The sequence below is a fragment of the Equus quagga genome, chromosome 6, assembly GCF_021613505.1.
Source record: "Equus quagga isolate Etosha38 chromosome 6, UCLA_HA_Equagga_1.0, whole genome shotgun sequence".
In the NCBI taxonomy this organism is placed as follows: Eukaryota; Metazoa; Chordata; class Mammalia; order Perissodactyla; family Equidae; genus Equus; species Equus quagga.
This window is the reverse complement of record NC_060272.1, coordinates 16,792,918-16,809,669: the sequence shown is the minus strand read 5'-3', so window position 1 is coordinate 16,809,669 and position 16,752 is coordinate 16,792,918. Positions and strand designations below refer to the sequence as shown.

The window sequence follows — 16,752 nt, the reverse complement described above, 5'->3', positions numbered from 1 at the left end:
TGGAGTCAAGTTCTAGCTTAACTATTTAGTAGCTTTGTGAAACCTAGGCAAGCGACCTGATCTCTCTTGGGCCTATCTCTTCATCTGTTCAAGAGGAGGAGTTCCAGCTACCTCCTACGAGTGTCCTGTGGATTTACCAACACGACCTGCAAATCATCTAGCACAGCATAAAGCACATACTTGGTGCTCAAGAAGTGATTATTTTTCTCTCACTCTCACCAGCCTCCACTTATCTAAAATATCCATCAAGAATAGTGTGAAGGGAAAAAAGGAAGGAACCAAATGTTGCATGGCATATCACCATTTATGACAAAAGTATGGGGTGTTTACCTGTGTAATTATGATCATATATACCTTGACTATTTCTAGAAGGATATGCAAGAACTTGATAGCACTGGTTGCCTTTGAGGAGAAGTTCTGGAAGTCTAGAGTAAAAGGGAATCTTATAATTTGCTGTATGTACATGCTGTATTTTCTAACTTTTAATGTTTAAACTCAATACATTGGGAACATGTCCTTTTGGTGTAAGTTAACATAAAAATGAATCAAAAAATTTAAAGGGACAAATTCTGCACTCATAGTAGATGAACATACTGAAATTTTTAAGTCACTTTCTATTGATTCTCTCAGGTTTCATATACCAGATGTGTAGAGGATTCTTTTTTATTTATTGAGATATAACTATAAAATTTTACAGCATGTTTGTTATATCTTATTATATGTTTATTATATTGTTTTGTACATAAAGAAAATTATTTTGTAGACAGAAGCGGATAATATTTTCTTTACATTTTTTAATTCTCCCACAATAGTTAGCATGTTAACCTGTATATAGTAAGGATGAAAGTTCTCAAAACCAAAATTTAAAATGGAAATTGAGTCTTTTTACCAAAAAGTATAATGTAATTTTAAACATCAAAAATAATATTCCATTACTTATTTGAGCTAAATAAAACGTGGTAAAATCTTTTGGTGATAACTACTGTTTGTTATTCTATAGAAAAATATTGCTATAATATTCATGATAAACTTATTTAGAGACAACTTTGACATTTTTTCTATGGTAAATAAGATAACTAATTATTCAGTTTTCTGATATGGCTGGAAAATGCACATATATAGATTCTATCTTATAGAGAAATTCAAATTTCTATTTTGTTTAATTATTATAGAATAAGGCTTGTCAATGGAGATAAATTAACTTTTATTTAAAAAAGGGCTAAAAATCTAGCGTTCCTGATTACTGACTTAATTTATTTTAAATCAAAATCACTCAAATGCTCAATAAATCTTATTGACCAACAAAACAATGAAAACTTTCCTCTAATTAATCATTTGGCTTAAAGTTTGTGATATTTCTTGACATCAGTGTGGAGTACCATGTTTATTTCAGGTTTGTAAAATTACATCAATTTAAGTATCTTTATGGTGGTTTACTGTTTGGCGCGTATAGTACGTATGCACACTCATACACTTTTCTATTTTAACAAACTTTTTTGAAGTATAAAAGCTTTACAAATTCATCCACTCTCATTTGATTTGTTAATATTTAACACAAGAAATGATTTTTAAAATATTACTGCCAATGTTTGGACATTTGGAACATAAAACAAAAAGAATTTTATCAGCCTAAAATAAGACCTAACTTCACTATTAATCCTTCTCCAACAGATGAAGAGACATGAATGTGCAAAACAAGAGAGTGAATTAGTTGCCATTCTTCATAGGATCCTATTAATAAATGCAAAAAGAACACTAAAATCATACTTCACATTTGAAAAGAGTAGTAAAAAAGAATCCAACTAGATGAAATTATTAAAATCATTCTCATTAATTTTAACTGATACCTTGGAACTCACATGGCACTAAGTCAAATGGATTATCCTTAAAAAAATTATTTTTATCAAATTAGTGCTGTAGAAGTACATTTAGTGATTTATATGGGGTATCTTACATTTTAGTATGTCTAAAAGACATTTTCAAATACTTTACCATTGTTGGCAATTGGAAAGGCTGCATCAGAAACAATGCTAGTAGATAAATCTTGAGGTTGAATATAAAACAGAAAACAAGAAGAGATGGAATACATTTTCCAGAGACAAAGGTAAGGGCTCATCCACCATTTGTTCATGAGTCTCTAACAGAGGGCACCTTGTTACACCCATATACAATTACCTTTCAAAGTCTGTTCTATGATTAATTCAGGAACTGCTTGCATGTAGCATAGGTAAAAAAATTACCCTATGCTCATAGAGAATTACTGGGTAAGAGTGAAAAACAGCCTTTAAAAATTGAATAGATTACATTTAAAAATAGATATTTTCACTTATTGAATTGACTAAGATTATAAGGGGAAAAAATGCAAATTAGCACTGGTGAAAACGTTAGAAATGGAATGTAAAACATAAGCAGCTTTCTGAAGAACAATTCTGGAGTATGTATCAATTTTAAATGCATACACTTATTTACCTAGTGATTCTAGTTGTAGAAATTTATCTAAGACAATGTCAAGATAACCATATAAAGATATATGCACAAGGACATTCAAGTAGACAGTGTTTATAAGAGAAGACAAACGTAAAATACTTATATCCATCATAAGGGGTAGGAAAATTAAACATACTTGTTCATTTGACTATGGTATCATTCATTTGATAAATATTTTTGAGCATCTACTATATGTCCGGTGGAAACACAATATACATGGGTCCTGCTTCATAATGACAAAGCATAGCTATACTTACATTTATTTATATGTAAGGCATGTAAGGATGTATAATTTAGTGGGGGAAGGTTCTAAGACATCCTTTATAGCACAATTCCATGTTGGTTATAGAAAAGAATATATTTGACATGTGAATATATGCATTAAAAAAGAAAAGACTATACCAAACTGTTCACAGAATTATGGGTCATTTTCCCTTTCTACTTTGCATTTCTCTGAAGTATTTGAATTCTTTTATAATGACTACAAATAATTTTTTTTTTTTACTTTAAAAATACAGCTTTCTATTTTGGACAAAAAGTTTAAAGTCACAATAAAAGAGAGTCATGCTGATTTGAAGTGGCATTTGGAGGGCAGTCTCTAACACTACATTTCCAGAATCTCCAATATTTTTAGAGACACAGAAAAAGACAACTACTCTTAATGAAGCTGAAAACCAATAATAACCTTATACCATAATTTGGGAGCAAAACCCATTAACCATAAAATCTACACAGTCTAACTTAGAATCATAACTAATGGTCAGCCTTATTGCTTAAAACATAATACCTTACTACCTGAAAGACAATAACGTACTAGTCAAAAGGAAAGGCAGAATGATTCTTCGTCTTTTCCCTACCTGCTTGTTCAAAGACCATCTGCCCCCAAACTTGACAGATATTATGCTAAAATGTGATTTATATATTTGGGAGAAAGTGACAGCAATCATGGCCATCCTAAATGAGTGTAATTTTCTCCCCCTGTTCCCAAGAAAGAAATAAAAAACTACTATTAAGGAGAGTTTTTATTTTTTTAGGAAAACGGGACAATGAGAATATCACACAGTAAAGAAACACAACTCTGATGCCCTAAATGTGTTATGACTGAAAAGAAGAAAAGTAAAATAAACCAAGCGTTTAGCTTAACCAAAAGCAAAAGCAGCAAATTCATATTATATGAATGCAAAAGGCAATAGATTGGAAGAACAACAAAAGTAGAAAATAAATCTATTAGTGATTTAAAAAAAACAACATAAAAATCCAATCTGAAAAACTGAAAGAACATGAAAACCGAAGAAAATTTAGGAATGAGAAATACGTCTACAGAAAGGGGAAAAAATGAAAATATTTATGTTACTGTAAATATATATATATACACACACACACACACACAAATCGCTTGCTTAAATAAGAAAAAACAACCCCCATGGACCAATGTTGATAGTGTGTCATGAACCAAGGATTATTGCCTAAGATTCACAAAAAGAAAAAAATGTATTAACCTAATCCTATATATGGCTTCTGTCAGGCTGGGGAAATGATTTTACTCTACTTACAAGCTAATAAGTTTGCCTTTTATACTATTTCATGGATTCTAGCAAAAGACAAGAGATTCCTAGGTCAGAATCAAAGAATTTTACTACTCATAGCACACAAGCAGCAGGAGCATTAGCATATCTGCATTAGTTCCCCAAGGCTCCCACATTCTATGGAAATGAAAATGCACCCACAAGAATGGTACCTATGCAGTGGCCAGCGTGGTGGCATAGTGGTTAAGTTTGCACACTCCACTTCAGTGACCCAGGGTTCATGGATACGGATCCTACGCATGGACCTAGACACAGCCCGTCAAGCCATGCTGTGGAGGTGTCCCACATACAAATTAGAGGAAGACTGGAAACAGATGTTAGCTCAGGGTCAATCTTCTTCACCAAAAAAATAAATAAATAAAAAACAAAATGGTACCCATGCAGGAGGAATGCATCACAGCTAAAGAACACTAAGCTTGGGGAACCCATCATTTCATAACAAGCAGTAACCTGCTCTTTGTCCCAGGGGGAGACATTAACTCATCCCTCAAAGTCACTTGCTGCAAACCACCCTGAGAAATGGCCTGGGTAAAGGGCAGTCAAGGCCTCAGAGTCTTGGCACACCCAGAGATATATTCAGGGGATATGGCGGAGTGCTTCTCTCAATCATCTACCCTTTGGCCTGACAAATTCTTGATCAAACATAAATTTTTATGACTATGCCACTCATTCGCCATTCTGATGACCGAGAAAAGATGAGACTAGATGTATGAAGTCTCATACAGCATTTAATTAAGGCTACTGTCAACAGGACTCCAAGCAGCAGGATAAGGTCCAACTGCAGTATTAATCTCAACCATGCCCACAGGGTCCCAGTATCAGCCAGTTGCAAATAAGTCCCAAGGGGACTACTATGTCCTATTTAAGACAGATAATACACAGTACAACCTGCACAAGGGAGTTTGTACTAACATGCTGATGTTTTCTGTCATTGGAAATATTTACTGGGGCAATAAATGGGCCAAGAAGGCAACCTCCATCCCCAGTGGAAACATTCTGTACTGATTTTCCCCAAATACAAACATATAACCCCAAAGTGGCACACGTCACTCCAGTTCCAAAAGTGTTAAACTTACACCTAGTAATTTCAGCCTCAATCATCATACATGGCATAACCTAAGGCCGCTCAGGGAACAGAAGTCTATGAATTTGTATCATTAAGATGAAAACATCCACATGTTTATACATGAATTTAGGGGAGGGGTAATATAGGCTCAGGAACTGCCGTGATGGGAGTTGGGCACAAGTGATGGATCAGGACTAGCCACATTCACATAGCACACAGAGGGGATGACAAACCCAGCAGCAGGTGAAATTGTCAGCCAAAGCTGCTGGTTGACTCAGGCAGACCATATGATTGCTTTGACAGGCTGCTGTGTTGGATCTAGGATCAAAGAAAACATTAATTTGTCCCCTTCCTGCACCCTCCAGGGCCTAAGGTCAGGTGCTAGGGTTGAGGTTCTGCCCGAACAGCTGTGAAATTGACATGTCCCATCCTACTACCCACAATTTCACCTATTTTCTAATCATCCTCGATTTACACCCAGACCTTTCATCTGGAAGAGTCAAGTCCGGTGAGACAGGGGCATTTTTTAAAAACTTACAAAGACTCTTTATGTCCCCATCTTGGCCTGTGTGGGCTACTGTAGGAGGACTTGGTAAGCTGTGGACTCAACCAAGTGGTTATCTTCACCATCTAGGACCACATCTTTCCAATAAAACCACCCAGGAAACTGGACCAAAATCAAAGTATGAATTCCTTAAGCCCCTTCTGGCTGGGCTACCATATGGAGGCTGAACTAACCAGGCTGATCTGAGGTTGCTGTTGGGGAAGAAAGGATGCATCATGTCCAGCAATGGTCAGGGTAGAATCCTGAATAGGTCTATATAACCTCCTACCTCTTTCATCCTGATCATTTCAAAGGAAGTAGACAGGAGATGAAACCTTTCCGAGGATGGTCACATTCAGAGATCAAACTGCCCTACTAAGGTCTTTGGATCAGAAGGTGAGGGAGGTAGAATCAAGTCTTTGTGAATTAATTTTTGAAGAGGCCATTCCAGTGTGCTCACAAAACCAGATGCATGTAGATGGTAGAGAATGTGGAATGTCCACTGAACAATCTGACTGTTGACCTATTGCTGGTGGCCTCTGTGAAATAAGGTGTGTATCAGGCTGTAGATCATCTGGAAAGCCAGAAATCTAAGTTTGGTCTCAAGTGTTACAGTGCTATGGCTAGAGTTAGCTGATTGGACTTACATAGCAAAATCATAACCTGAAAGTTATCAACAGTGATGAGGCACCGAGAACAGCGTCAAAGGTCTGACATAGTTTGCCAGCAGTGAGTGGTGGCCCAGTGCAATGTGGACTCCTTTACCACAAGACAAATAAACCATCTCTGGGCAAAAGTCACAAGTCAGGTATGCTGTGGTAGATTTTACATCAGAAACATGTAGTCCTTTATTGTGCTCCCAGTCTACAGTGGTGGATGTGTCTCCTTTCCTATGCAATAGAGGATCCAGGTAACAATGGCAGCAATCTGGATGCTGCAGTCTTGATAAGTAGCTCAACTCCATTGAGACTCATCAAAGACTGGGCCCGGGCTGTGTGCATCTACAGAAGTAACCCAGACTATCAGATGAGCAGCTGCAATTTAGTCTCACAGAGTATAGCCCCAAACAATGGCACTTTAATCTGCCAGCTGTAGTCTTCCAAGTGGTGGATCAGACAGGTAGGCCATTGGTAACAGCCTAAGAGTTCCCTTCCTGTACCCTCAGTGCAGCCCAAGAGTCAGTATGAATGTAGCAAGTTTCATCAAGAGGTCAGAGATTGGTCAGGGATATGAGGAATGCCTTGAATTCTGCCCACTGAATGGAGTGACCACATCTGCTTTTGGTTCTACATAGCTGGAGCATGGAGGAATAGCAGCAGCCGCCGAAAAACACTACCAGCTTTTAAGTTAGCTGAATATGTCAGTAACCTGGCCCAGGCATCAAGGGAAAGCACTGGGAATTGGCCCCCCAAGCCAGAAACTTTACTTCAGGTAGTGAAATAGGGCATATGGTTTGTCCCAAAGGGGTAGCTGCCACTTTGTTATGCAAACCTAAGATTATGCTAGGTTGAGGCAACTGTGCTCTTGAATATACCATTTCCATTTGACCAGAGAGACTCGTTGGGTCCCTTCCATCTTGTTAGTCACTGAATCCTAGTTGACCAACGCCAGAACGTAAACATCAGATGTTAGAGTCACAAGCCTTCCCTGGGTCAGGCATTCAGTTTCAACAAGCACGCTGAAGCCCCTTAAGAGCAGCTTTTTAAAAAGTGGTGAACTTGATGGCTGATCCAGGAAGTTGACATTGTCATACTTGGAAACTGCCTCTGTGGGTGTTCCAATGGTCACAAAGTCCTTAACTAAAGGTGTGATTCTCCCTTTCTCCTCCTGGGATTCTATGTTGTTTCTGCTGGTCTACCTGGGAGTAGACAGTACATGTCATGTGGTAGGCCCGGAATGAGAGTATCTCCCTTTAGACTTCATGAGCATTCACAGAATTCACAGTATAAACATTTACAATATCAACACCAGTTATATACTCAGATGTGGGAGCCACAACAATAAAAGTACACTGAATTGGTCTAGTGATCCTTTTAATTCCTTTCCCCATCATGAGAGCCTTCCAAACCCCATCAGCTGAGTCTGGGTGCCTTTTCCTGTAAGAACACAGATCAAGGAGCACATGTTGGGGCCACAGTAACAGTTACCAGAAGACTGCTAATCACCCAGCCAGGAGCACAGTGAGTACAGAATGGCAGGGGAAGAGAGAGGGGAGCAGTAGGAAAGAAATTTAAGTATTGAGCTTCTGTCTCCCCAACTCATGGGGCCCTTGTCCTTCCTCTTCCAGAAAGCCAGGTGTCTGTCAACATCCCACCTTGTTTCTAAAACTATCAAGAACTGTAAGATGTCTAAGGTTTGATTTTACCCTACTTACAAAGTAATAAGTTAGGCTTTTTTCATTTCACGGTTCTGGCAGAAGACATGAGACTCTTGGGTCAAAGATAAAGGACTTATTGCTCACGGTACAGCAAGCCGCGTGAGCATTATGCTTGCCCCCACCAAGTTCGACAGGGGGTGACAAAAGATGGACCTAAAAGGATACTCCACAAACAGTGGGTGTATGTTGCAGCTGAGGAACACTGTACTTGGGGAACCACCGTTTTATAGCAAGCAATAAACAAGTCTGCTCCTCTTTCCAAAGGAAAACGTTACCTCCTTCTTCAAGCTTGTGCACTGCAAACACAACCCTGAGAAATGGCTCAGGTGAAGAGTGGTCAGGGTCTTGCGTGTTTTATTGGTCAGACCAAGCAAGAAGATGCAAGGACTCACAAGGTCCATGGCAGGTTGCCTCTCCCAACAGCTTAATGTTAATGTTTTTTTTTTTAATCTTAATTTAATTTTAGATTTAATATCTAAATATTTAACTGAATTTTAATATTAGTTTCTATAAGAAAACTATAAAGTCAAATATCAGAAATCAATAGCAACATAATAAATTTTAAAAGTTACCAAAATTACCTCTAAAAAATGCACTAGGAAAGAAAAACAACACACTAGGGCTGACAATTTCCTAGTCTATTAATGCAATGAAGGAACAGATAATTCCTATACCATATTAACTCTTATAGAACAACACAGTTGCCTAATTCACTACATGAAGCCAGAATGACTCTGATGAACAAAAATAGCGTAAATAATTTAAACAAAAGCTAATCTCATTTATTAAAATAGAAACATGAATCAATAAAAACATAAGCAATCTTAATTCAACAGAAATTAAGATAATCCCACATCACTAACAAATAGTTTTCCCTAGAAATGCAAAGAAGGTATATTTTAAAATATACCACCATAATATACAGTATGCCCAATGAGAAAAACTTTGTATTCACCTCAATAGATGAAAAAATAATTGATAAAATTAAACAATTATTTCTGATTTCAAAAACCTCAGAAGATAATAAAACTGTAAAGTTTTAAAAGGAGATATGAAGAAGACACCATGTTATCTGTTGAGAGATTTAATATAAGAAAGATTTAAATTCTTAAATTAACCAACGAGTTTAACATAATTCTAATTAAAACCCTACCAAGGCTCTTTAGGGAGGCAATTTGGCAGGAGGAAAAGGACTCTATGTTAATTCGAAAGCAGCAACAAGCGCAAAGAGCTAAGAAATTCCGGAGGGAAAAGAGCAGCAATGAAGAGGCAATCGTCCTGTGAGATATTAGAATATATTATAAAGCAATAAACAGTAAAACAGCAGGGAAATGCTACAAGAAACAGATACTGGTACAGAACAAACAGCTATAAAGTAGGCCATAATATAAATAAAATCAATACAAAAATTGACTAGCCATCTGAGCAGAAAAAGATCTGACTGGATTCTTACTTTCTGATTAAAATAAATTACAGATGGATTAAAAGTTTAAGGTAAGAGAAAAAACTTTAAGAAAGGTACCACAAAATCTTAGTAAAATTTCTTACTCAGGTTTGGGAAAAACTGTCTAAGTATAAAAACATACACACGTGACAGAAAAATTTGGCTACATAAAAATACAAGCCTTCTGCATATCATAATAAGTCTGAAATAAGAAAATATTAGAAGAGGTTTCCAACAAATAAGAGAAGCACTACTATGAATTACTAAACACATGTTAGTGTTTAACATATAAAGAGCTCTTTCAAAATTAGAGAAACTAAAGTATAAATAATCAGGCAGTAAAACATACACTGGTATTACTATGTAAAAAAATCACTAACAAATTAATAATTTCCTTTCTACTTCCCATATTCATTTGTATTAAAGACTTGGAGGAAGCAAAAAAAAAGTTTTGAGTAATACATTATAAAAAAGCAACTCTATCTATATTATCGTTTGTATTATTAATTTTTCACTCCCAAGGTACACACTTGATATTTAAAGAGATACAGTCCAAATAAAGGTACAGTTTTACAAGTTTATTTGAAAAAACAAATTATGTTTATAGAAAACATACCTCATATTTTTCATGGTATTTTTGTACAATTTATATTCTAAAATCAAAAGCTAATCAAGACAAATATTGAAACTACTCATATATTTTAGAAAAGGACTTAGACCACGAGCTCAGATACATTCAGTTTTTCAACACAGATCACATTTTTTAACATACAATGTCTTGGAATATTAAAATTTTGTATTATAAGAAATTTCTGCTATTTCAACCCTTAGCTTTTTTATAAACCACTTCTTTCACAACAGGCTATCATTAATTTACCTTGAAGTAGCCTTCTTCAGCAGCTTTTTAATCTCATTAATTTTACAGGTGTGCTTCTTATGGATAACCAGAAACGCATCGCAACCATCTGGTGGCGGCTCATCAGCTGCAATCTAAAATTTCAAAGATTATATTTAGCTAAAGTAGTTGATAATTACAATATGATTCAAAAAACTCACACATTACCTTGATTAGAATAATTCATCAACTACTATTAAGTTATTGCTCTAATTAAAGTAAAAAATACCTATATGCAGGCAGAATAAAATATTTTTACAAAATCAACTTTACAGTGGGAAATACATGCTTCAAAGTTGTTGAAAAAGTTCCATTAAATTAAAATTTCCACTATAGTTCATTTCAATGGTGCTTTGTCCTCACAATTTCCTTATCCCCAATAAAAAATTACATACTTGATTATATAAGAATCTACGATAACGCAATCAATGATAAGCTATGGAACCAGGTATTATAAGTTTGCGGATCCTTCTGAATCAAAGATATTCACATTAAGATAGATTTATGTACATTGCTAGCATGCTTCTTTGTCAAATACAGTTTGGGTATTTTTACATACCTGTTGAAACATCTGAATAGTTGGAGAGTATGCCCTTATAGAGAAAGCAAACTTCAAGAGATTGATGTGTAAATTGTCTAAGAATTGTCCAGCTTTCTTTAGGATTAAGTTGTAATAGGAATAATCTGATTCTATAAAAAGTAATCAAAAGAAGAGAATGTTATTTCATACTCAACACCTTGGCACATCTCTCACTGTAAAGCTAACTTAATTAATGTCACATAACCATGTCTTAAGTTTGGTTATGGATGGTGTAAGAGAAAAATGGAAAATCAAGATCCTTGTTATATTAATTTCATTTGGATCTTCAGTGAAGTTCAAGCAATCAATACAAGACTAGGTGAAAATAATCTAGTCATTAAAATCTTTTTGGAAGATGCCACCATATCAGACCAATTCACTCCCAGGTTTTAGAGTGATGAAACGCAGATAAGATACAGGCCCTACCTACAACTTAAGAGGAGACTAAGAACAGCATAAACAACTTAAAGAATAATCTGACAGCCAATTCATTTTAAATTACATGTATGAATAAGGCCTACTGTGATTTAGTACACATAGCCAAGCGTAATCAGTGTGCCCACAACACTTTAGGAGACAGAATTTGAAACAGACCTTAAAGAATAAGAGAAAAGTCTTCTTGTCTGGAACAAAGTAAGCTGAACTGCTGGTTCCCTCCTTTAAACCCATCTCCAAAGATTACAAAGACTCAAAAGAGAAGGATGAACCTGACAATTCAATTTAAAAACTCTTGGACACTCCTGGGGAGACAGAGCTCATTTGGATGGGAGAGGGCAGTAGAGAATGGCAGTCTGAAGAGCTGAAGAGGGCCTGGTGGCTCTAATGAGGATAAGCAGGCAGCGAATGAACTATTTTTGTCCCCTTTTTTTTCTCTATACTGCTCTGAGTGTAATCATTGTCTGCATTGTTGCCATTGTGCCAGAAAAATGCAGTACCATTCCACTGCCAGCAAGAGGTGGTAAGCTAACAACAGAGCAGCTCTGGAGTTCAGCTGGTACAGATATCCATAAGCTGGCCCCTGGACATTCCCTGGTCATTTCTTCTCTCCTTTACTCCTTGGCACTGGGTTACCAACCGATGGAAAACTTGTCATACAAAAGGACAGAATTGGGGTAGATCTAGAACAGTTACCCATAGATCAGTGTTCCCTGACGGGAAAAGGGAGGGTGAAAGAGGTGTGTAAAATCAGACATTCTCCTGGGAGGAGGAAAAAGGATGCTGACTGGAAGAAGACACTTGGGGGAGGCAAGGGAGACTGGATTGTTGGTTGATTACTGTAATGTTTACTATTTGTTCAAAAGGTTCTGGGCTCTTAACCCTTGGTTCCTCTACTGACCACAACCCATTCATGATGCAGGTATCACCTGGCCCTGTACATTGTCCTATGTGAATTGGGGCTCAAAAAACTAATAAAAATATGTGGACATCATGGTTATTATTTTTGGTTTGAATAATAGTCTTTTGTCTCTGATACAGGGGTCTTTTGTCTTCTGTCAGCATCCATGCAACTAATCTGTCAGCATGCAAGTAGGGTAAAATCTCAGATCCTTCACAGTAGTTGACAGATTTGACAACAAAAATTGCTGACAGATACACGGATTTTTGGAGGAGAAAACACTTGGTCCCATGGGCAAATTAACAGGATTTAAGGCAAGCCCTTGTAAATTGATAGTGGACATACTGACAAAATTGTATGGTCAATCAGGCAATAAATGGTCCTCCACTTTATTGCCTGTTAATGAAAAGAAAATTTGAAGAAGATTACAGGCTAAGAACTGGGCAGTAGATTCACAAGCATTTGCCCAAATGTCTTAGTTGTTAACTCTCCTTCATATAAGTGGACTTCCTCACCAATTGTTCTGTCAGCTTCAAGTCCATTCCACTGTGACAAGTACAAAGACCTGTCTTGGATTAGAGTAAGGTTCAATCTTCTTCAGACAACAGATACAGAGATGCACACCTACACTTAGGGAGAAAGGAAGGAAATCTGTGACCACCATGGTCAGAAGGCTGGCACATCATCAGAACTTTGGTTTGCCTGGCAGATGAGAGGATGAAGTATATAATGCAGAATTACAACCACCTTATGATTCAAGCACTTCTATAGTCTATCATGCCAACCTTAGATCCTTTCAAAGATGACAGTAAAAAGACTCCGAGTTATTGTAATAGGTCCTGGCTGATAAGAGAGAGCTATGGCCCACTTGGGAGATTTCCCTCGGTCTGTTACAAAGTCTTCCAGCTCTGATCCAGGAGTCTCATGTCTGATGTCTTATGTCTGTCTGATGCTTCAAACTGTGAGAAGTAAGTTTTGGGCTTGCAAGTAGCATAAAAATCTCAGCCCCTCTACAGTTCTTGATAAAAAGCTCAGATATGAGATGACCAAAAAACAGGGGGATATGAAAATATTTCTGAAAGAACTCAGGAAAGAACAAAAAAAATACTAGAAAGTATAGACTAAATTAGAAATAACAAATGAGTAAAAAGACATCATGGAAAACATCGTAAAAGAAACAGAGAATACACAGGGAAAATGTGAAGAAAATAAAACAGAAAAAAAAGCAGAGAAGATGAAAAAAGATTTGAGAGTAAATGACAGATACAGAAGACAGGCAAAGAAGACCTACAATGTGTATAATTGTAACACTAAAGTGGAAAATCAAGGAAATAGAACAGAATGAACAAAGAAAACTGTAACCCAAGAAGACCTTCCAGAATTAAAAGGAGTAATCAATCTACATGTCTAAGAATAAAGACTCAGAACGGTAAGCCCTGAAAAATTTTCTAGTAAAACGATGAGACCCTAAAGTTAAAAATCTAAAGTTTAAAATACACATAGTTATGTACATGAAGAACTCAAGGCCATTATTCCTAGGAGTTATTCATGAGGTATCAACTAGAGAGTAAACTTTACATAACCAAGAAATAATTGAAAAAATGCAGCATAAAGTTTGATGGTGAGCTTTCAATATGACTTAACTGTAGAAATAAGACTAAATTTAGGAGTTAAGATTTACGAAAGACTATAAATGTTCTGGCAATGCTCTGGTGATGTAGAAAAATATACCACTAACAAAAACGCTACAAAAGGGAAATTAGCTAGAAAGTAAAGTAAGCTCAGTGATTCCTGATAAATATTGGCTGGGAATAAAAGAGTATCATTGAAGTCAACAAAGCAAGTAGTAGAAGCTTATGCATACTAAGAATACAAAAATAAAGACTAAGACTATTTGTGAATAAAACCAGATGGTGGTGGGGGAAGAAAGGACCACTAGCCATTTCAACACTGCTTGTAGGGGACCAACAGAAAATATCTAAAGAGGAGGTTAACAACTCACGGCCTTCACATGTGTTACTTCTTTTGTGTGAAATGCAGGAGGGTAGCAGGTGCATGTTTGGCCAACTTCTATTCAGCAAATCTCAGCTTAAATGACATTTGTCTTTAAAAGAGTTTCCCCTGACCTCCCAAGTCTAGATCCTGCTATACACTGTGATGGGACCCTATACTAACTCGAGAGTAAGTCTCAAAACTGTAATTAAAAATATTTGTATAATTATTTGCTTAATGCTGTCCTTCCCGTTAAGCTATAAACTGTGAAGGCAGGAATCTTTCCTGGCCTTGCAATGGTATCTTTCCAGTCCCACACACAAAACAGGTATTCAATACATTTTTGGAATTAATATTTAAGAACTGAATAGGTCTCTTCATTCTAGGCAATAATTTTTTCCTAATCCAGTAGTTTTAAAGAGTTATCATATGACAGAAGGTGTGCTCATTCACTCCTACTTCTTTAAGAAACTAGAGGTGATTTCTCAGGAAGTTATGGTGAGTTACCCTACAAGAATCAAAAAATAATCCAAATAAGACTCACCTTCAACAGTAAAGAAAATTCACAAAACAGATTAGAGATGTTATCTTAAAAATTGATCATAAAAAAACATAATAGCTATAGGACCAACAAGAAAATAGCTAAAATTAGTGTAATAATGTAACAAAAATAAGACTACATCATCAAAAGGGGAGTGGTTATCCATGTAAACAGAGAAGAGAGTCAACATAAACAAATGTGAGTAGTGCCTGACAACAGACGTCAAATTTTGTCAGGGTCACTGTTAAGGTTGTCTCTAACGTAGAGACGGATGTAGGATTCAGGGGTTTATAGAAAGTAAACATCTGTGACTAAGGCTTAACTTGCAAGATTGTCTCAATCGTGAGATGGAGGCATTGGACTGATGTTTTAAAATAACTAAATCTATGCTCACTAACTAACCTGCTCATAATTTTACCCTTTCAATATCCTTCATCTTCAACCTCACCTCTTACATCATTTTTGCCTACTCGCATTTAAGATACAAAATTCACTCTTATCTTCAAAAAAGGGAAAAAAAGCAGCAGCCACCTTCAGTCAGCTACTGATTCATCTTATTCGCTTCATAGTCAATTTTGAAAGACTTAAAATACTTAGCTCTGCTTCCTCAACCTCTACTCACACCTCAATCTACTGTAGTTTTGATTCCCATACCAGTGAAATGGCTCTCACCAAAGCCACCAATAATTTTTCTGTTGTTAAAGCTTAATATTCATATTACTTCATCTGTCTATGGCATTTGATAACATCTGTCATTTACTGCTCAATATTCTTCTGGCTTTCATGACATTACACTTCCTGGGTTTTCACCTACTTCCACAGTACTCCTTCTTAGTCTCCATTGTGTATCTTCCTCTGGTTATAGTTTAAACATTGGTGTTTTTCAGGGTTCTGCCCTTGGGACCTATTTTCTGCTCATTCTATACTTTCTCCCTATAACTTCAATTACCCTCTCAATGTTGATAACTCCCCAACCCTACCCTTTAGCCTAGATTTTTTTTACCTAAATCTCTCACTCATATATCAGCTTGCTGGATATCTTCACTTGGATGTTCCACAAATACTTCAAATGTGACACCTCCAAACCGCAATCATCCTCCTACCCCAAACCCGCTTTGAGTTAGAAATGTCATAACATTTCCTGAAAATCTTTCCATTAAAACATAGAAGCACCTTGACTTGTGTAGAAACCATTAATATCCTCAATGACTGTGAGAATGAGACTCTTAAATGCTGAGCACATGGAGAAGTGAAAATAAATAGGGACTTTGGAGTCAGAAAAACCTTGGTTGACATTTCTAACTCACCACACAAAACTACCCAGATTAGCTACTATGATGCCACTTGAATCTTGAGGCATCAATAAATACATAACTCTGTGGCACAACCATAAAAATGATTAAGAAACAGGTAATTCAATGTTTAAAAGTCTTAATTTGCTAGCACATAATGTAAAGTATTCTCACTAAATGGCATGAAACTAGCACCTTAATTTAAAAAGTTAAATGTTCAATATTTACAATGTTTTTAGGCAAGTGGATCACTAGGATTATTCCTTAGTAAAGAGTGTTTAGAGGGTCTCGTGGAGATTCAACAACCTAAAAAATTATTAACTGAGGATTTAAAATGTTTCCTCTAGGATAATGTCTTGCAAACAAATTCAATAAAATCCGATAGTTGTTAACATATTTAATTCCTATATACCATTCTTTCTTACACCTAACAGGTCAGCAATGATGCTGCATACGCATTTGACTCTTACCATTTTAAGTTCAACAGAATTATATTTTCAGTGTTAGCAATTCTTACTTAACAGAATTTCTTTTAGGTTCCACCCTGAAATACACACACCTCCTATAATATATGCTTGAAGTAGAGTTTAGGTATTCCTGAGCTTAAATTCC

The 16,752-nt window shown here is 36.2% G+C and overlaps 1 protein-coding gene across 3 annotated transcripts in view; it reads right to left on the bottom strand.

The window, feature by feature from the left end:
• UGGT2 (UDP-glucose glycoprotein glucosyltransferase 2) overlaps window positions 1-16,752 on the bottom strand; it is a 184,460-nt gene that overhangs the window by 156,751 nt on the left and 10,957 nt on the right. For all 3 annotated transcript variants that reach the window (XM_046664577.1, XM_046664578.1, XM_046664579.1), the window contains exons 3-4: window positions 10,959-11,089; window positions 10,382-10,494 (exon numbers count right to left, since the gene is read on the bottom strand). In XM_046664577.1, the coding sequence (XP_046520533.1) occupies window positions 10,382-10,494; window positions 10,959-11,089 (244 nt within the window). The remainder of the gene's footprint in view (window positions 1-10,381; window positions 10,495-10,958; window positions 11,090-16,752) is intronic.